At 44.9% G+C, this 21,656-nt stretch overlaps 1 protein-coding gene across 5 annotated transcripts; it reads left to right on the top strand.

Annotated features, from left to right (window-relative positions):
- Positions 1 to 1,492: 1,492 nt before the first annotated feature.
- Positions 1,493 to 21,446, top strand: LOC117662642 (uncharacterized). 5 transcript variants are annotated; one of them, XM_087884271.1, is made up of 7 exons: positions 1,493 to 1,870; positions 4,448 to 4,515; positions 4,769 to 5,516; positions 9,153 to 9,273; positions 10,108 to 10,190; positions 11,542 to 11,671; positions 18,491 to 21,446. In XM_087884271.1, exons 3-7 carry the CDS (start codon positions 4,791 to 4,793, stop codon positions 19,363 to 19,365), a joined length of 1,935 nt encoding a protein of 644 aa, XP_087740397.1. In that variant the 5' UTR covers positions 1,493 to 1,870; positions 4,448 to 4,515; positions 4,769 to 4,790; the 3' UTR covers positions 19,366 to 21,446. The 5 variants fall into 5 exon arrangements, with proteins under 5 accessions (XP_087740397.1, XP_087740399.1, XP_087740400.1 ...); XM_087884274.1 differs by having other exon boundaries at positions 1,609 to 1,870; positions 4,720 to 5,516; XM_087884272.1 differs by lacking the exon at positions 1,493 to 1,870 and adding an exon at positions 1,883 to 1,937.
- Positions 21,447 to 21,656: the final 210 nt, after the last annotated feature.

The raw sequence follows: 21,656 nt of genomic DNA, 5'->3' as shown, positions 1-21,656 counted from the left end.
ATGTTGGCCAAGTTGCTTTTTTCAGTGCTGCCGTAACTTTGATCGGTCACTAATGAAACTTTGTGGTAAGTCAAGGACTACCTGTAGAGTGCAGATAGGAACTTTGATATGCCAAGTTGAGGCAGGTAAACCGGATTAAAACATCAAGGCCGTAACAGTTACAGTAATAGATTTTTAATAGAATAACAGAGTTGGAAGGGACCTTGTAGGTCATCTAGTCCAACCCCCCTCCACCGCCCAAGCAGGAGACCCTACACCATTTCTGACAGATGGCTGTCCAGTCTCTTCTTGAAAGCCTCCAGCGATGAAGCTCCCACAACTTCCGAAGGCAACTTCTCTTCCATCGGTTGATTGTTCTCACTGTCAGAAAATTTCTCCTTATTTCCAGGTTGAATCTCTCCTTGATCTGTTTCCATCCATTATTCACCAGATCAACGGATCAAATCTCACCGGCTCAAGGTTGACTCAGCCTTCCATCCTTTCAAGGTGGGTAAAATGAGGACCCAGATTGTCGGGGGCAATATGCTATTTAGTATACTGTCTTTGGTGTAAGCCGCCCAGAGTCCTTGGAGAGTGGGCGGCATAGAAATATTAATATTAATCATCATCATCGTTCACTGGAAATTGTGCCAGAAGTTTGGATTTGAGTACAGCAAAAACCACTGGGAACATCAGGTTGAGAAAGTTTTAGAGAATGACAAACTCAAGATCTTGTGGGACTTTAGGATTCAGACTGACAGGCACTTGGTCCACAACACACCTGACATAACAATAGTTGAAAAGAAAAAAAGTATGGTTCATTGACATTGCAATACCTGGTGATGCACGGATTGAAGATAAGCAGCAAGAAAAAATCACAAAGTACCAGGACTTGCAAATTGAAATTGAGCGACTGTGGAAAAAGAAATCGTGTGTTGTCCCGATTGTAACTGGAGCCCTTGGAGCAATACCCAAAGGGCTACCCTGCTATTTAGAAATTCTAAATTTGCCGGACTTGAACATTTTGACTGTACAAAAAACCACCTTACTCGGAACAGTTTACATCCTCCGACGATACCTTAACAGTTCCTAGGTCCTTGGTTAGGACTGGAGCTGCTGAGCTATTAACCAGCCTCAAAGGCTGTGAATCTCACTAAAGATTAGTGAGATTCGAGATTAGTATAATAGTTATTATACTATTAATAATAATAGTAATAATAGTAATAGTTATTATTATTGTTGTTTTGTTGTTATTACTATTATTATTACTATTACTATTATTACTATTACTATTATTATTACTATTATTATTACTATTATTCCTTGTCTGGCCTTCAGGTGCTTTGGAAAATAGCTTGACCCTCTTCCTCTCTGTGGCAGCCCCTCAAATACTGGAAGACTGTTACTATGTCTCCCCTGCTCCTTCTCTTCACTAGACCAGCCGTGCCCAGTCCTTGCAACCGTCCATCGCATGATTTAGCCTCCAGCCCTCCTTGGGCCGAAAGACGCAAGCAGGGGTCAGGCCCGGTTCAAAGCGGCCGCCGCACAAAGCTGCCTCTTTCCCCGACCCTGCGATTTCCGCGTGGCCTCCCATCCCTCCGCGCGGCCTCCCCGGCTTCTCCTCGGCAAGGGCGGAGCCGCCACGAAGGCGGCGGCGGCGGCGGCCGCGCGAGGCCTCCTCCTCCTCCTCCCTCGTCGCCGCTCCGCCCCTCCGGCCCCCGCAGGGACGAAAGAGGCGGAGGAGGAGGCCGCGGGAAAGCCGCCACGCACGGCCAGAAGCGGCAGCGGCGGCGGCGGCCAGAAGAAGCAGCGACGGGAAAGGCCTCTTCCCTCCTTCCTTCCCTCCCTCCCTCTGAGGCCGGAGGGTCCCCGAGGCCTCGAGGCGTTTCCGGTACGGGGGAGGGGGGGGGTCGCGCGGCAGGAGCGTCACGTGACGCGCGTGGCTGGCGGGCGGGGAGGTGGGCCATGGCCGTTGGGCGGCCTCGCGCGCGGGGAGGAGGAGGAGGAGGGGGGAGGAGGAGGAGGAAGGGGGGAGGTGGCGGCGGGACCCCCTTCGCCTCGCTTCTCCTCAGGGTGACTAAAGGCCTGGCGGGAAGCCGGATGGGGAGTCCCCTTGGAAGAGGGCCGCTTCCAGTCCCTGGGCTGAGGGGGCTTCCCCGGAGTCTCGGCGCAGCTGTCACTGGGTGTTGGGGGGGGGAAGACCCGCGATGCTTGCCTTCGCTGCGGCTCTCGGGGCAGAGGCGGATGTGTGTGTGGGGGAGGTGGGGAGGGTGATGATGTCCCGACCCGCCTACGGGGGCTTTGACTGCTCCATGCAGTCCTCGGCTTAGGACCGTTCATTTACTGACCCTTCCAAAGCTAGCATCGAAACAAAGGGACCTATGAGCTGCTGCTACATGCAGTCCTCGGCTTACGACTGATCATTTACTGACCTCTCCAAGTTAACATTGAAAAAGTGATTTAGGAGCTGCTGCTACATGCAGTCCTCGGCTTAGGACCGTTCATTTACTGACCCTTCCAAAGCTAGCATTGAAAAAAAGGAATCTATGAGCTGCTGCTACATGCAGTCCTCAGCTTACGACTGTTCATTTACTGTCCTCTCCAAGTTAACATTGAAAAAAGAGACTTAGGAGCTGCTGCTACATGCAGTCCTTGGCTTACAACCGTTCATCTACTGACCCTTCCAAAGCTAGCATTGACAAAAGAGACTTGGGAGTTGCTGCTGCATGAGTCCTCAGCTTAGGACCGTTCATTTACTGACCCTTCCAAAGCTAGCATTGAAAAAAAGGGACCTATGAGCTGCTGCTACATGCAGTCCTCAGCTTACGACCGTTCATTTACTGACCTCTCCAAGTTAACATTGAAAAAAGGAGCTGCTGCTACATGCAGTCTCCGACTTACAACCGTTCATTTAGTGTCCCTTCCAAGCTAGCATTGACAAAAGAGACTTAGGAGCTGCTGCTACATGCAGTCCTCGGCTTAGGACCGTTCATTTACTGATCCTTCCAAAGCTAGCATTGACAAAAGAGACTTATGAGCTGCTCCGTGCGACCTCGGCTTATGACCGTTTATTTAGTGACCCTTCCAAGCTAACATTGAAAAAAGGGACTTGGGACTATTTTTCGCACTCCCAACCTTTGCAGCATTGCCCACGATCACGTGATCAAAATTCGGACACTTGCCAACTGCTTCACGTTTATGACCAGTTGCTATGTCCCAAAGGTCCTTGTGGGACCTCCTGGCGAGCAAAGCCAATGGGGAAGCCATATTCACTTAATAAGCAGGTTACTAACTTAACAACTGTGGTGATTCACTTAACGGGGACAAGGAAAGTGGTAAAACGGGTTAAAATTCACTGTGTGCAATGTCCCGGAGGTCACGTGATCCCCTTGTGCATCCTTCTGACGAGCAAAATCAAGGGGAAAACCAGATTTGCTTAACAAGCGTGTTACTAATTTAACAACTGCAGAGAATCCCTTAAAAATTGAGGCAAGAGAGGTCGTAAAAATGGGGCAAAACTCACTTAGCAAAGGTCTCACTTAGCAACAGGAATGTTGGGCTCGATTGTTTATTTATTTTTATTTATTTTATTAAATTTCTATACCGCCCTTCTCCCGAAGGACTCAGGGCGGTGAACAGCCAGAAGATAAAACACAGGAAATACAAAAACTAAAATAAATTAAAACAAATTAAATAATTTAGGCTGAATTTTAAAATTGTTGTTTAAGATTGTTGTCATAAGTCAGGGACTATTTATAGTGCCTGAACTGCCTCAGGACAGGGAGCTGTTCCACAGGCAGCTCTTTTCCCTTGGGGTGGCCAGTCCGGTCCTGCCTGGCAAGGGGCTGCGGGGGGGACAGTCCTTCTCTATGAGCCCCCATATCCAGGTTGGCCAGTGGAAAAAGCTCTGAGGGGATTGATCAACCTCTGGCTGAATGAAATTGAATGTTGTTTCTGCATTTTCTGTGCCTGGAATTCCTGGGGTGAGATGGGCACAGATTTGGCCACTGAAATAAGCAAATAAATAAAAGCATCAGTAAATACAGGTAGTCCTCAACTTACAACAATTCATTTAGTGACCATTTGAAGTTACAACAGCACTGGAAAAAGTGACCTATGCCCATTTTTCACACTTAACGACCGATGCAGCATCCCCCACGGTCGTGCGATTTACATTCAGATGCTCGACAATTGACTCAACGTTTATGACGGTGGCAGTGTCCCTGGGATCATGCGATCAACTTTTTGCAATCTTCCGACTTAAACAAAATCAATAGGGAAAAAGATTCGCTTAACAATCATGTTACTAATTTAACAACCACAGTGATTCACTTAATAAATGTGGCGGGCAAAGTTATAAATGGGGAAAAATGGAAATAACAAATTTCTCACTTAGCAACATAAATTTTGGGCTCAGTTGTGGTCATAAGGTGAGGACTACCTGTATATTTGTTCTTTGCTTTTGCAGAGATGGTTTGATTGAAGACTCCTGCCTCAGTTGTGCAAAGATTCGACCCAGAACTTTTTCAGTCAAGGGTGAGTCTTAACAGCCTCCCTTTTTTTTTGGACCCATAAAGAGACCCACAAAAATAGCCATTGAATGGTATGATTGAAAAGCTTTTTTTAAACCTATTTTTAAAAGAATTCCCTTTTTCTGCCTTCACATCTTTAAAAAAAGGTTGTAATATCTGAGTAGAAAATGTCATGAATATTTCCTGTTACTGTTGAAAACCTTTTTAGGCCTTTTACCTATAATGTGATGTGAAAGTCTTAATTCTGAATTTGGAAGGGTACGATCAGCTGTGAAAGCAATGAATGAGCCAAGAGCTGCTGGGACAGATCGGGAGCCAAAAGGAAAAGAAAAAAACCCGGGTGCAATTCATCGCCAGCATAAGAAGGAGCGCCTGGGATGGGGAGCGTCACAACATTGCCGATGGGAGACCTGTCATGGGATGCAGGAGCGCTGGGAAGCCCAGCTGCAGCAGTTCCTGAAATCTCTGCAGCCCATTTTAGCAGGTCGGGGAAGCTCTGGGACGTCCGAGGCTTCTCCCTGGGAGGACGCTAAGGAGTTTCTGGTCTCCTTTGAGCAAGTGGCCAAAGCTTGCCGATGGCCTCGGGACCAGTGGGCGGCCCATCTCCTGCCGGCCCTGAGCGGAGAAGCGGAAGAGGCCTTCCGAGGTCTGGAAGCCAGAGACCAGGAAAACTATGAGAAAGTGAAGGCTGCCATCTTACGAGGGGAAGCCATGAGAACGGAGAGGCAGCGGCAGCACTTTCGGCAATTCTGCTGCCAAGTGGTAGAGGATCCCCGGAGGATCCACAGCCAACTCCAGGAGCTTTGCCGCCAGTGGTTGAAGCCAGAGAGACGCACCAAGGAGCAGATCCTGGAGCTGCTGATCCTGGAGCAGTTCTTGGCCAGTCTCCCACCGGAGCTTCGGAGTTGGATCCAAGCCAGGAGGCCGGAGTCGTGTTCCCAGGCGGTGGCCCTGGTGGAGGACTTCTTGATGAGTCAACAGGAGGCCAAAGCCAGGACATCTCAGGTGGGTTTTACTATCCAGATCCTCAAGTTTATTTATTTAGCCAGTGTGATGTAGTGATTAAGGCACTGGCCTAGAAACCAAGAGATTCCTGTCTTAGGCACAAAAGCCAGCTGGATGATTTTTGGGCCAGTTACTCTTTCAGCCCAACCCACTTCACAGGGATGTTTTTATGGAGAAAATAGGAGAAAGGAATTGTCTTTAAATTCGCCACCTTGACTTACTTGTAAAGTAACAAAGGTGGGATAAAAATCAAATCAAGTATCAAATTTTTGCACTGCCCATCTCATCTAAGTGGCCAATTTATAAATGATAATATTATAAAACATGACTGAAAGCAACATGAAAAGCAAGGTTAAAATTTACAAGTGAAAAGTGGCCATCAAGAGTTGAAAAATTCAGAAAGCTCAAAGGTTAATAAGGCAGGGGGAGTGCTCTCAAGCCACCGACCATCCCCAGGATTGTGTAACATTTTTAGACAACCCCCCCCCCACTAATTGGCAGAGCCAGCTCTTAACACTTCTCCAGAATACCAAAAATGGGGTATCGTCTCTTCTCTGAAGTTTAGATATTCCAGAGAGCAGAGAAAACTGCAGAGAAAACCGTCTTCCTAGATCCTGGTAGTCAAAATTCGTTACACAACAGGATTTGCAACACACCCTCCCTGATTGCCTGGGTGGGAGGGGTCCTTAGAGAACCTCTTCCTGTGCCCTGAATGGCTTTAAAGGTGATAACCAGCACCTTGAATTGGACCTGGAAGCAACCTGGCACAAGTTCCTAACAGGTCACACAGAGCTGGTATTGAATCACCCTCAGCTATTAATTGAAAACCAATGTACAGTGATGAAATGCAGCTTTTCTTTTTAAGTTCATGGCCCACTAGAATTTATTCACAGTGTCTGGAGAACCAGATGCTGGTCTAGGGGCAAGAGACCCTGATTTCTAGGCCTGCTTTTAGTATGTGAAAGGGACAGGGTGACTTTAGGCCAGTCACTGTCACGTAGCCCTCCCAACCTCACAAGGTTTTTGTTGTGGGGAAAATAGGAGGCAGGAATATTAGGTATGTATACAGACTTGAGCTGCATATTAAAAAGAGATAAATATAATAATATTCAACTATGCAACCACATGGTTACTATTAGCAGTAGTAAATTGTCTTTTTATATTTAAACTGTTAATTGTTACAAAGAGCTGATTACTTACTGGAATGCTTTGCACCTTTAATTTCTGCCCAAGGTTTAGATCTGGTAGAGTTTAAATGCTCTAGATCTCAGCAGTAAAGGATTGACATTTGATGAGACTTCACAAATGTGTTCCCCTTGTATCTGGGTCAGCCCTACGCAACAGCATTCTTTGTCTGGTCCAGAGAGTCCCGATCCTGCTGAGCCTTGGCAAAACGTTAAAACGTAGTTCTTTTAGCATGCCTTGGGGTAAGAGGCAGTGATTTGTTTCATTTAAATGATTCATGTGGCTCCCCATCTAGCAGCAATGACTCCAGGCTGTGTACAAGGATTAAAACCAACCACAAGAAAAATCAACAATCCACATGTCTGAGGTCAAAGAAATCATTCCAATTATAGGGGGAAAAAACCCAAAAACAATTAACCAGCAGAGTTTGCTCCATGGCCCCAACACCGGAGGCGGGTGGGAACAGCCTGGTCCTTCAAGCTACTAGCAGGGCCATCTGAGCAGTGTTACTCAACCTTGGCAGCTTTAAGACGTGTGGGCTTCAACTCCCGGAAATGTTGCCAAGGCCAGCTGGGGAAGTCTGGGAGTTGAAGTCCACCTGACCTAAAGCTGCCAAGTTAGGAAAAAAAACTACTCTAGAAAGATGCTGTTTCACAAAGCAGACAGTGGTTCAGTGAAGGGATGTCATTCCTTCAGTTCTATATTAGTTTTTTCAGTTTTTTTAATACTGAGATAAAGATGCTATCTTTCCCCAAATAGGTTGATTGTATAGGTAGTCCTCGGCTTATGACCACAATTGAGCCCAAAATTTCTATTGCTAAGTGAGACAGTTGTTAAATTGTCCCATTTTACAACCTTTCTTGCCATGGTGGTTAAGTAATTACTGCATTCAGTTTCGGTTGCCATGATGTAAAAAAGATATTGAGACTCTAGAAAGAGTTCAGAGAAGAGCAACAAAGATGATGAGGGGACTGGAGGCTAAAACATATGAAGAACGGTTGCAGGAACTGGGTATGTCTAGTTTAATGAAAAGAAGGATTAGGGGAGACATGATAGCAGTCTTCCAATATCTGAGGGGTTGCCACAAAGAAGAGGGAGTCAAGCTATTCTCCAAAGCACCTGAGGAAGAAGCAAAGGGTGGAAGCTAATCAAGGAGAGAAGCAACTTAGAACTCAGGAGAAATTTCCTGACAGTTAGAACAATTAATAAGGGGAATAACTTGCCTGCAGAAGTTGTGAATGCTCCAACACTGGAAGTTTTTAAGATGATGTTGGATAACCATTTGTCTGAAGTGGTGTAGGGTTTCCTGCCTAAGCAGGGGGTTGGACTAGAAGACCTCCAAGGTCCCTTCCAACTCTGTTATTCTAAAAGACTTCGAAAAATATCGCTGCAATTGTTAAATTAGTAACCCGGTTGTTCAATAGATCCGCTTCCCCATTGACTTTGCTTGTCAAAATGGGGCCAAAAGGGATCACATGACCCCGGGACACTGCACTCATCAAAAATATGAATCAGTTGCCAAGCATCCAAATTTTAAACACATGACTGTGAGGATGCTGTAACAGTCGTCAGTGTGAAAAACAGTTACAAGTCACTTTTTCAGTGCCGTTGTAACTTCAAACAATCAATAAACGAGCTACTGTAAGTTGAGGACTAGCTGTATTGTTCTTTGATTTTTCTTTCCTGTATTTTTTAATTTTTTGCTGCTTTTTAAAAATCCTAACATACAAACACCTGAAATTACTGTGCCATTTGATGCATCAGACAAACTGATAATGAAGTAAAAATATCGTGTTCTTTTACACGTTTCCCCAATTCGTGACGAAAAGAGCCAGCTAATGCCATTTCTTCCCAAGGCAGCCTATATAACGGTGACCTTTATTAAATATATTCTTAGCAGCCATTTTTAAACTGTAAGTCTTCAATCATTTTCTCTCTAGACTTTTTCAGTGTATTAAATGCTTTGAAAGAATGTGTTGACTTAAACCTCTTCAGGCTGTCCCTTTGAATTTTGAGCAGAGCTGGTGGGTCCAAATGGTTAAGTGTAGCTTTTGTCAGTTGCGTAACTGGTTTGTTGAACAGGTCTAATTCACTGGTTCCAAACAACCTGCTACGATTATAATCTTCCAAAGCAAAGTGGCTGAGATCGTTTACCTTAAACCACATTTTCAGTTATTACCGGTACTGTGTATAACTCCAGGCCAAGGGCAACATTTTTTATTTATTTATTAAATTTATATGCAGAGATGGTGAGTGTGCTGCAGATCACAGGAAACATTTCTAAGAAATGTGTTAATGCCGGGGTTGGCCTCTCTACTGAGTTTCGCTAACTGATTTTGGAAGAACTTCAAGAAAACAAAGAACTGCTGGGGGCTTTTGGTAGAAAAATCAGAAAAAATTTATCTGCCAAGCCTTTTCCTCTCATTTTGAGATTATATTTCCCTGCTACAGGGGCGTTTAAAGGAAAAACCTGTGGATTTCCTACCGGTAGTTGCAGAGAAAGAGCCTCTGAATGCCACGAAGGGACCTGTCTACGGTGAAACTGATCCAAATGTGGAGGCCAATTTGCTGGGTAAGAATTCATGGAATATTTAAATTTTCTTCTACGTTTCCTTCTGGGGGGTTTGGCTTGGCTTGGCTTGGCTTGGCTTGGCTTGGCTTGGCTTGGCTTGGCTTGGCTTGGCTTGGCTTGGCATGGCATTAGCCTTGTGGAGGAGATAATTTGGGAAACGTAGCTTGATGGTCAAGGATCAGGAAAGCTATAACGGAGTTCTGGAAGAACTGTATGCTATTCTTGCGTCTATGTAAAACTTTGGTTTTTGGTATATCTTAATCACAGCCATCTTTGTATCTCTGAAGGAGATGGGTGGTTTCTAAATTTGATGAATACAGGTAGTCCTCGACTTACAACAGTTTGTTTAGTGACCGTTCGAAGTTACAACGGCCCTGAAAAAAGTGACTTACGACCATTTTTCATGCTTATGACCGTTGCAGCATCCCCATGGTGACGTGATTCATATTTGGATGCTTGACAACTGACTCAAATTTATGAGTGGTTGCAGTGTCCCAGAGTCATGCGATCCTATTTTGCGACCTTCTTACAAGAAAAGTCAATAGGGAAACCAGATTCACTTAACAACCGTGTTACTAATTTAACAACTGCAGTGATTCACTTAACAAATTTCGCACTCAACAACATAAATTTTGGGCTCAGTTGTGGTCATAAGCTGAGGACTACCTGGAAATAGAAAATCTAAGCATGCTTTTATGATCCGAATCTTTGTGATCATAATCTTTCTCAACAGGGCCCAGCAAAAGAGTATTAACAAAACGCCTCCTTAGAAATAGGAGAGACAAAATTTCCTATTTTGAAATTCCGTACTGAAATCTTTTATGTTCTTTGTAGGCAGTGGACCGAAATACCCAAGTCTCTCTCCTTTGCCATTTCCTCCTGAAGGAGAAGAAGTGGGCCAGACTGGTGGGAAAGAGGTATGGGTCAAGTTATGTTTAGGGTGTACTTGGATGGCTCATCAAGTCTACTGGTTAAAGAGAAGCAATATGTAAGATCCAATCTGGGTCCGTCACCGAAACCAGAAGTTTATTCTGAGCTTTCAGACTCGTGTTGGAGCCCATCCTCTGGTAACTCCTCTCTACTGGAATATGTGCTTTGGGCCAGGGGTCTCCAACCTTGGCAACTTTTAAGACTTGTGGACTTCAACTCCCAGAATTCCTCAGCCAGCAAAGTCCACAAGTCTTAAAGTTGCCCAGGTTGGAGCCCCTGCTTTGGACTATTCTGTGAGTTGTATTTATGTGGTGCCTTCCTATTGGTTGATTGGTGTGTTGATGGCTGGCGATTGGCTGTTGTTTCCTTATACTGCCAGGCCCTAGGCTCCGAAGTATTTGATAAGCTGGTGGTAAATCAGCACTCCTGTTGACTGACAAGGGGGCCATTTCCCAGGCTTCAATCATTTCCCTGGCTGTTTTTGTACCTGCTCGGCCAACAATCTTAGTAGCTGTAAAATTGAATGCACTTTCCTTGTTCATTGCAATGTGAGGCTACTAATGAAGTTGGGTCTCCTCGTCTGACGGCTCCCTTGTGTTCTTGCAATCTAGTGGTTAATTTCCTCCCCGACTGTCTTATATAGTCAGAGTGCAGTCCATGCAGGAATCCGGTAGATTACATTATAAGTGTCTCCCACCTCCAAGCGATCTTTGAAATGCCTGATTTGTCCTCGTCTAGTAGCCTCTGGGCAGTGTGCGATGCCCACATTGCAAGGCAATGTGCTTTAAGGAAATCTGCAGTTTTGCTTTAACACCGTTTCTTCGATAGAATCTGATAGGAGAAGAGTTGTTAATTTTGTTTGGTGTTCACTGGACCCAGGGGTGGGCTTCAAAAATTTTAGCAAGGGGTTCTCTGCCCGGTTCCTGGGTGGGCGTGGCCATGGTGGGCGTGGCCTAGTTGGCCTCCTGCACCACGGGGGGGGGGCGTCTTTGCCCTCCCCAGGCTCCAGAGGCTTTCGTCAAGCCTCCGGGAGGGCAAAAACAGCCTCCCCAGGCTCCAGGGCCCTCTCTCTGGAGGCTCGGTAGGCCCGTTATACACCCTCCTTGAGCCCCAGCGCACGCCCTGCACTTATCTGCATCCAAAATGGGCCGCCTGGGGACTCTTGGGAGGGGAGGGGCGGGGAGGGGTGGGCAGGGCCAGCCACTCCGAACTGCACAGAATCTTAGCTAGAGGTTCTCCCGAACCCCCAGAAGCCCACCCCTGAGTGGATCTCAAGGAAAAGTAAACTATTCCCACAAAATTTACTGAAGGAGTATCAAGGTCTCTCTCTCTTTGCAGGGATCCAAGGATCTCAAGGAACCTGGAGGGTCTTTGCAGATTGTGAAGCAGAACATTACCCAGCCAGGCCAGCAGACTATGCTGTGGCACGTCCTGCAGGAGGACGATGACGCAAATACGGACATTTTGGGTGAGGAAATTGTCTTCCTGGCTCCAGAAACACGAGTTCATCCAAGCTGCTATTTTTAGAATGGAAAGAGTTAATAGAAAATTGGGGTTTACTTTCTAGTGAGAACATTAAAACTGGCAAGATCAAAAGCAAAGGCCCTGATGTTGTTGCTAGTTGTGAAGTCGTGTCCGACCCATCGTGACCCCATTGACAACTGATGAGACCCTGATGAGACCAAACTAATCTCTTATAGAAGGGGGGGTCAACTCAAGGCCTGCGGGCCAGATCTGGGCCATGGGGCCGGCCTGGAAACAGCAAAGGACCGGCCTGCGGTGCCTCTGCCAGCAGAAATGGAACTTAAGGGGCCGCATGCGGTCCTCCCGGGTTCAGTTCTCAGCCATGACAGCTTCCTGCAGCTCTCTGCCAGCAAAAATGGAGCTCAGTGCAACCTCCCCTGTCAGAGGGCTAGCAAAACAAACTAAAAACAAAACAAAAGGAGAAGTGTTTCCCTTTTTCATTTGAGCATGCAAGAAGGGACAGGAAAGGAGAAAGGGATAGAGGAAAGACAAAAAGAAGGGAAGATGGGAAGAGAGCAAGGAAGGAAAAATAAGGAAAAAGGGGAAGGAAGAAGAAAGGAGAATGAAGAGGGAAGGAAAAAGAAGGAAGGGAAGGAAGGAAGATTGAGAGGTGTCGGTTGGTTTTCACAACCCAAAATAAATGCTCCCCCCCCCAGTCCATTAAATTGACACGGGAGAAAAAGATGCCAGATGGCTCGAATCTTGCAGGTTGCCATTGCTGGTTTTCTTCCTTCATACGAATTGCCTTTCTAATGTTTGTATTGCTACCTTATCAAGAAAGTGAATTTTGCCTGCCTACCCTCCTTGTTCTATTACAGGTCAGGATGAAACCTGACACATAAGTGGATTGCCATTCTATCCCAATTTTTCTGTCTGATTTACATATTTCTCTGCTGTTCAGTTTGGTAAAACTCTTCACAGCTTAAAAGAATATAAAATGTGAGCAGAGTAACTTTCACTCACTCTCAGAATGGAATGGAATGGAATGGAATGGAATGGAATAGAATAGAATAGAATAGAATAGAATAGAATAGAATAGAATAGAATAGAATAGAATAGAATAGAATAGAATAGAATAGAATAGAATAGAATTTTTTTTATTGGCCAAGTGTGATTGGACACACAAGGAATTTGTCTTGGTGCAGATGCTCTCAGTGTACATAAAAGAAAAGATACGTTCATCAAGAATCCTAAGGTACAACACTTAATGATAGTCATAGGGTACAAATAAGCAATCAGGAAACAATATCAATATAAATCATAAGGATGCAAGCAACATACCTTCTTATCAAAAGGTTGGTGTTGGGAAAATAAGAGGCAGAAACATTAGTATGCCACTTTGAGTTGTACAAAATAAAGCAGATTATAAATCTAGTGGTGTAATAAATAATTTTTAAAAAGGTACCAATTGGGAGAATAATCAAACGAGTTGGTGCCTAAATTTTGAAGCCCCATTCAAATAATCCTGCCTTGATCATCTTATGGAAAGATAATAGGAAAGCTATGGGATATATAGATAGTGCTCAATTTATGACCCCAATTGAGCCCAAAATTTCTGTTGTTAAGTGAGAAATGAGTTTTGCCCCATTTTACGACCTTTCTTGCCTCAGCTGTTAAGTGAATCACTGCAGTTAGTAATGCAGATGTTAAGTGAATCTGGTTTCCCCACTGACTTTGCTTGTCAGAAGGTCACAAAAGGAGATCACATGACCCCAGGACACTGAAACGGTGATAAATATGAACCAGTTACCAAGAGTCAGAATTTTGATCACATGATCATGGGGCTGTTGTAATGGTTGTAACTGGGGAAAACGGTCATACGTCATTTTTTTCAGTTTTGTCCTAACTTTGAATGGTCACTAAATGAACTGTTGTAAGTTGAGTTCTACCTGTACCTCCAAAAGAGGCATGTGGTGGACGTGAGAGAGAACGTCTACCTTGGCGTCCATATCTCCTTCACTTATTATTATGGTGGGATTTTTGTGCTTTGAGGAATAGCGTCCAGTTGAGAGAGTGGCACTGCCTCCTCCAGATTTTCAGAATGTTTCTGGAGGACAGAGGGGTTCAGGAAATGTAGCTTTTGGTGCTCAAATCTTCGTATAGTAATGGAGAAAGTTGGACATTCCCTCATGCATATGATGGGAAAGCTCAGTTCTTGTAGGAGAAGGAGTGGCAGAATGCTGGGTGGAGTCAAAAGAGGAATCAGCCTAGAGTCTGTACGTAGCCACAAGTGACTAAATCCAACCCCTCTTAAATTCTGTTGACCCTATCTAACCCCAAGCTGGTGCTAATTGTTAGTTGAGTAGATTCCTATGCATAGGCATGATTAGTAATAAGTCGGTGTAATCAGAATTACTGGCCCTTCACCGGGGTGAAATGCTACTGGTTCGGACCGGTTCGCTTGAACCGGTAGTAAAAAAAAATGTTACTGTTTCAGGTGAACAAGTATTTCCGACGATTAGCTGTTCTGCGCGATTTATATTCGCTAAAAAGCAGGAAATCCTGCTTTCTAGTGAATCTAAATCGCACGGCACAGCTGTTCCCCCCTTCTCCATGCTGTCCTACTTGCCTTTGCAGACTCAGAAAAGGCTTCTTAATCCTCATTTTTCAGCGCTGCACGGTAGTGCCTGCGGTGCGCATGTGCGCAAAGCGCATGCTTGGCGCGCACTGTGCATGCATGCATGAAGTAAACCGGTAGCAGACTTCAGAGCATTTCACCCCTGCCCTTCACACCTGACAGTTCTCTTATTATTGATGGCTTGGAGCTTCTCCTTGAATCCTATAACGCAGTGATGGTTAACCTTTTTGCCATCGCGTGCCAGGAGGGGGGGATGTTCATGCACATGCGTGCCCACACCCATAATTCTATGTGCCCCGCCCCACACATGCACGTGCGACTCCCCACTCCTGGCATGTGATGGCCTGGTAGGCCTGTTTTTCCTTCCCACCTGGCTCCAGATCTCTACGAGTCTCTGGAGGCTGGGGACAGCAAAAAACATAACTTCCAGTCCAACCGGAAGTTGGGAAATGGGTGGTTTCAGGCCTCTGGAGGGCATCCGAGGGGGTGGGGAAGGCTGTTTTCGCCCTCCCCAGATGCATAGAGAGGATCTGGAGCCAGGTGAGAAAGAAAAACGGGTCTCCCCCCTACACAAGGGGCCCGTTTCCCTACTTCTGGTGGGCCCAGAAGGCCCAAAAATCAGCTGGCATGCATGCATGCTGGAGCTGAGCTGGCGTGCCCACTGATACGGCTACACGTGCCACCTGTGGCATGCGTGCCATAGGTTCACCATCATGGCTATAGAGAGATTATTGTGCATAGTCAATGGACGTCTGGATCCGAAGGCTCCACTGTTTCTCCTGTCCAAGAATGGCTGTTCCTTCACCCACTATTTTTTCCTCTCCGCTGTATTCCTAACTCCAGTGTTGAGGAACTCGGAGGGCAAGAGCCATTGCCCTTTGCAGTTTCTTCCACAAATAGATATGGACATGATCCAAAGGGTGTCTGGATTTCCATTGTCCTCTCCCCGGGCTCAACCAGCTGGCTCCTGTCATCCGGTAGAGCATTTGGTCTGGCCAAGAGCTGGTTCATGGAAGTTTGGTGGGAACCTCAGCATCATTTGCCAAATGCCTTCAGATGTTACATTCTTGACTGAGGAGCTGAGGGGGAGTGTTGGCAGAGACATTGAATAGTCCTCGGCGGCCCAGAGGATCATCCAGTTTTCTTCCCAGGGTGGATTCCTCTGTCCTTGTTTGGAAAGGCCATATTGTTCTTGGCGCAAAGGAGGCGATTGCAGGAGTGCCATATGTCTCTCAGATCGAGCTGTTTTTGCCTCGGTACATCAAGTAATCGTTATTGGTGCCAGGCTCTTCTTTCTCGGAGGGAGACATGGCAGGGAGCTGCGGAGGCATTCAGAGCTCTTTTCCTGCCTCCAAACCAAGGAGAATTGAGCCATTTGATGGAGAAAATAAAAAAAATCCAGATGTCTTCCTACAGAGTGCTGTATTCCTAATCTTCCCCTAATGTGGGTTAATGAGGGTCTCGAGAAGAGACAAGGAAATTTTCCGTTGAGACATTTGAAGAAATTTGGTCTCCACAATGTAAAAAAGATGCTGAGACTCTAGAAAGGGTGTAGTGAAGAGCAACAAAAATGATGAGGGGACTGGAGGCTAAAACATATAAAGAAAAGTTGCTGGAATTGGGTATGTCTAGTTTAATGAAAAGAAGGACTAGGGGAGACAGGATAGCTGTGTTCCAATATCTCAGAGGCTGCCACAAAGAAGAGGGAGTCAAGCTATTCTCCAAAGCACCTGCAGGCTAGACAAGGAATAATGGATGGAAACTGATCAAGGAGAGAAGCAACTTAGAACTAAGGAGGAATTTCCTCACAGTTAGAACAATTAATCAGTGGAACAACTTATCTCCTCCAAGAAGTTGTGAATGGTCCAACACTGGAAGTTTTTAAGAAGAGATTGGACAACAATTTGTCTGAAATGGTACAGGATTTCCTGCTTGAGCAGGGGGTTGGACTAGAAGACCTCCAAGGTCCCTTCCAACTCTATCTATTCTATTCTGAACAGACAGAGCAATTTCTTTTTCCTTCCTCTCTTCTTCCATCGTTCTTCTTTTCGCCTTCTGTTCTTTTCCTTTAGTTTCTAGTCTGGCCCACTCCAAACAACTTGATACGGTTTCACAAAATGAAAGAAAAAAAGAAACGCAGTGAGAGCCAGTTTGATGTAGCTGTGAAATCATCAGGTTAGCAACCAGATGACTAGAACTGTGAGTTCTAGTCCCACCTTAGGCACGAAGCCAGCTGGGTGACCTGGGCCAGTCATTCTCGCTGAGCCCTATGAAGGAGGAGCCAATGGCAAACCACTTCTGAAATCTTGCCAAGAAAACTGCAGGGACTTATCCAGGCAGTCACCAGAAGTCAACACTGATTCAAAGACACACATACATCCTCACACACAAAACCCCACAGACGACGCCCAACCCAGTCCCTCACCAACTCAAGGTGCCCATCCAGCAAAAAGTGCTAACTTCATCTAACAAATTGAGATGGCCATTTCCGCCTCTGCCTCTTTGCTTGTTTTCCGGCGTCCCCCTTTCTTTTCCTCAGATGTGAGCGAAACTTTGCAACTCACATGTAATTTCAAGAAACATCTTGCTGAGTTTCTAAAAAACAAAACAAACCCCAATTCATTAACTGACCACAGCAAAATAAAAATGGAACGCTCCGAGGCCTACAGTTTTTAAAACGTAGTCTGCATAAAAGACTTGGCTTAGGACCTGGTTATCTACGGGACCGCCTACTACCACCAATAGCCTCCCACCGGCCAGTACGCTCTCATAGAGAGGGACTCCTCCGGGTGCCATCAGCCAAACAGTGTCGGCTGGCAGCCCCTAGGGGGAGAGCCTTCTCTGTGGGGGCACCTACTATCTGGAATGAGCTCCCCCCAGAGATATGGAGGATCCCGGATCTGCGCACCTTCCGCCGCGCTGTGAAGACCTTTTTATTCCATCAAGCGGGCTTGGCCTAATCTCCTCCCTCTTTTAACATGTAAATTTTAATTTGTTTTTAAATTATTGGGGTGTTTTAAACTGTCCGGGCCAAAATGATTTAATTTGATTTTATCTGGTTTTTAAATTTTTTGTATTTATGTATTTTATTGTTTGGCTGTTCACCGCCCTGAGTCCTTCGGGAGTAGGGCGGTATACAAATCAAATAAACTAAACTAAACTAAACTTGAGATTATGTGTGTGTGTGAGAAAGAGAAAGATGGACAGGGCAGGGAGAGAAATCACCTAGAACAGCTGCCCCCAACCTTTTGGGCACCAGGGACCAGTTCCGTGGAGAGAGGTTTTTCTATGGACTGGACGGGACAGGATTTCACATGCTGCCTGCATCCTGTGGGTGGGGCTTTGCCGGTTTGCACGGCCTGGTTTCTGGCATGCTGCAGCCCAGTTCCGATCCACAAATGAGGAGTTGGGGATCCCTGACCTAGAAGGGTTATGTTCTGACCTAGGCTTCCTTAAAAAGGATGAAGCAGAGTCTTGGTCCTGGCAAAACCCCTTTTATTTACACAATTGTGAATTCCTTTCATTCACAGTCACAAAGGCTTGGCAAACAGTCTTTCAGAGGAATATTTATCAACACAAGCCTTATCTTGCTTGGAAAGCTGCCAGATAACTAGTTTCCAAACGCGGGGCAAGGCAAAACTTGGCACAGAGTCTCTTACAGTCACGAACAGAACTTTCCACTCTTGAAACGAACGAACGGTTTCCTGCAAAAGCCCATTCCCCATTTGTTTCTCTTTTGTTTCCTATGGGAGGGGCCAATCACCTCCAAGGTGTGGCTTTACTCCCGTCGACCCTGCTTTCTTAGTTGTTCTTGTCTTCTGGCAGCTCTGTGCATGCACACACTAGGAATGGGCTCCAGCTGTTCCTCTGCCTTGCTACTGTCTAACTCCCTCATCCGAGCCTTCCCCAGCCCAAGTTCCTCCCCAACCTCCTCACTGTCCGACTGCTGCCAGCTCTGCTGGCCGCCGGCGGGCCACAACATGTTAATAGGTTTATGTCCATGGAGATTCTCCAAGTCATGGTTGTCCCAAAGATGCTTTTTTTCAAGAGGCAACTGGACTTGCATGAGAAGTGAAATATCTTCAAAGAAAAACAAGAATGTCCAGTTGCCTCTTGCAAAAATCACCTTTGGGTTAATAGGTTTGTTACTTCCTGTGAAAAATGATTACCTCTTTCTTTCCTTAGGGGACGAAATAGGAAATTACATCAAGGTGGAGATTCCTCAGTGTGGAGAAGCTGAAACAGAGGATAACTCCAGGATGGGGCCACAGATCGGCTACGACCAGGTGCCCGTCAAACATGAGAGGCTGGAAGGACGATCTGAATCACGAGAGACTCAGGATGGATCGCCCATTGGGGCAGGAAAGGACTCTTTTGAGCTGGGAGAAGTTCATTGGAAGAGATACCAGAGAATGTCCCTTCCGAATTCCTCCCCCTTTCCTAGAGAGGTTGGTCATGAGATCCCGGAAGTCTTCCCAAGCCACCCACCTCCCACAAAGAAACCCCGGAGCGGTCCTGAGCATAGCGTGGTGTGGGACCACTTTGAGTTGGATTCGGAGGACCCCTGCTATGGCATCTGCACGCACTGCAAGAGACGGGTTAGCCGCGGCAAGAACTCAAAACATTTTTCAACATCTGGGTTGCTGAAACATCTGCAGAGGCATCACGGCAACATCGTTCTGGCTGCCATCGCCACAACGCAAGCCATGTTGCCAACTAGCAGTAAGTCGAACGGACCTGTTCTGATGCCAAGTGCTTTGCCCCAGTGCTGGACGAAGCAGAAGTCACCCGGTAAAAGGCAGCCTGGTCCAAAGCCATCGGAAGTGACCCGTGCTATTGCCCAGATGATGGCTCTGGACGACCAGCCCTTCAGCATGGTGGAAGAGGCAGGTTTCCAGCACCTGCTGAAGTTGCTTGCCCCCAACTATAAAATCCCATCCGGTACCACCTTCAGCCGGCAGATTGTGCCCTCCCTGTATCAGGCCTGCAGGGAGGAGGCCTTGGGGATGCTTCAAACCTCAGGACCCTCTGCCAGTATGAACTTGAGCTCCGATGAATGAATTAGAGCCAATTTTCTTCCTTCCTTTGATATACAGTTGGTCCTGTGAGCATCTGTAGGGGGCCAGTGCTGATTGGTGGTAGCGTAACCCATTTTAATTCATTGATTAAATCCATCCTACCCAGAAAACTGAAATAATTGACACGCATGTCAGCAAAACTTAAAAAAAACAATGAAATAAACCATACAAAAAAGGTTAAACCATTAGGAATGAATCCGTTACAGTGCCAGAAATGAAGTCATGTTGACCATCCAGTGGCAAACACAGTAGAAGCATACCAAATCCTAACCACCTCCTGTTGCCCATATTCTGGGCAAACGGGGATAACAAATCCCATCTGCTACTCCAATGGACAGATCAAGAGTCTTCTATTCAGTTGAGGCAAAAGCTCCCATCTGTTTTAAGAAGCTTCCTTACGGCAGAGTTCAAAAGCGTAAAGAAAAATTGAGAATATTAGGGAAATAGTGCCGAACTTAACACCTAAAACAGACGTCTCCAATTTCTCAGGCACCTTCTAGCACCTTCTGAGATGCCTTTCTTATATATCTTCAGTCAGAAACAATTATCCAAATTAAATTACTCATCAGACTGAAATGCCAAATCATTTCTTTGATTTCCATTCTCCTTCATTGTCTTCTCTCATTGAGATTTCCAGACAGTATTCAGAACTGGGTGTCATAAATGTAGTCATCGCGTTTTGTCGTCTTCAAGATAACTTCATGCATTCCCGTGTTTGGCTTTCAAGCCTTACCTAAAACTTGGGAAGGTCTTAAGAATCAAAATGGAACATGAAAATAATTCTGAAGCATAATGTTTTACTAAAACAAAATAACCCTTCAGACTGGGTAAATGGATTGGCTGTAGCAAAGTAAATATCTTTTTAAATGTTACAAACATTTTAAAATTGAAAGTTTATGTTTCTCATTAAAGGAGGGTTCCAAAATGTTAACATTCGGAAAAATTAAGTGAAGAAAGTCAGAATCATATAACTTTGTTTGAAGCTTAGTAGATTTAATCTAAAACAATTGGAAATCTTTTCCTAACTTGCTCTAATTATCCTTTTTACTAGAAAAATATTCTTAGAACATCTGCATTTTTTCATACACGAACCAGCTAATTTTCGCACCTTTTCATTAAGTTACTTATTTTAATTTTTCTGTACAATACTTATTAAGATTTAAGCTTTAGGAAGTCCTTAATTAAATCTCTCTACATTTCAGATTTTAGCATGGATTCTATTTTAACTCTTCCTCTTTGAGGTGGAAAAAGAGAAATTCATAATGAATCCTTAATGTAAGAGTTCTGGCTATAGTAGGCTTGTTCCTCTTATATTTAAAAAATATATATTTATATCTGTTAAGAGATTTATAATATAAAATAGAATTTGTAATTGTTCGATTTCATGATTTACAGGTTTGCCAACCTGCGCAGAAAACAATACAAATGTATGAAATATATAAACACGTCAGGTATCAGGTATTAACAATACAAATAAGCATAAGTCCTTACACTTGCGTAAAAAGAATTATAATTTAATGCTTTAAGTTAAAATATAAAACAACCACAATTTAACACGCACTATGATTTTATGAGCCAAAATATAAAGAAGAAATTGGGAACCTGTAATGGCTTAGGTTTCGTTGAAAACTGTAAATGAAACAATATTGCTAATGGGAATTTTTTGGATAGTTTTAAGTGGATTACTGTAAATCTTTGTTTCTGAAACTTAGCAATTTGAAGATGTGTGGACTTCAACTCCCAGAATTCCCCAGACAGCAGTGCTGTCTGGGGAATTCTGGGAGATGAAGTTGATACATCTTAAAGTTGCCTGAGAAACTGGTGTAAAAGTTATGTTGTGATAGCTTTATACTCTTACTATTACAATAGTACAAACAGCTTTACACTTTATCCCAAGAACCAACCTCCATGTTGCTCAGAAAGAGTTCCCTACGAAGTCAGTGCAGGAATACTTCAAGCTCTCCTTCTGAAATTTTGCTTGGAAAGTTGGTGGACTGTACCAGTGCATCTCATATTTCTGTATTAAATAAAGAAGTATGGTACCATGTACTGGAGTAAAAGACCGTTGGTTTCAGCCCTTAGTTTGTTAATTCATGCTGTGTGTGGGATTCTCCCAAATCTTTTCTCACTGGGCGAGATTCCTCATGGATTCCCAATGTTTTGCAGTCTCCGCACTTGCAGCTGCTTCCATTTGGAAATGTGCCAGATCCCTCCATTAAGAATGATAATACAAATAATGCTGCGGTTCACTGCATTTTCTGATTTTTTTTCCC

Source organism: Pantherophis guttatus, chromosome 2, assembly GCF_059756535.1.
Source record: "Pantherophis guttatus breed Tessera chromosome 2, ASM5975653v1, whole genome shotgun sequence".
Classification (NCBI taxonomy): Eukaryota; Metazoa; Chordata; class Lepidosauria; order Squamata; family Colubridae; genus Pantherophis; species Pantherophis guttatus.
The sequence above is the reverse complement of the archived record's forward strand: the minus strand, read 5'-3'. Positions and strand labels throughout refer to the sequence as shown.

Coding starts and splice junctions, on each gene's coding strand:
- LOC117662642 (XM_087884271.1), top strand. CDS start 4,791: ATGAATGAGCCAAGAGCTGCTGGGACAGATCGGGAGCCAAAAGGAAAA. Junction 10,191..11,541: donor GCCAGACTGGTGGGAAAGAG/GTATGGGTCAAG, acceptor CTCTCTTTGCAG/GGATCCAAGGATCTCAAGGA. Junction 11,672..18,490: donor CGCAAATACGGACATTTTGG/GTGAGGAAATTG, acceptor TTCTTTCCTTAG/GGGACGAAATAGGAAATTAC.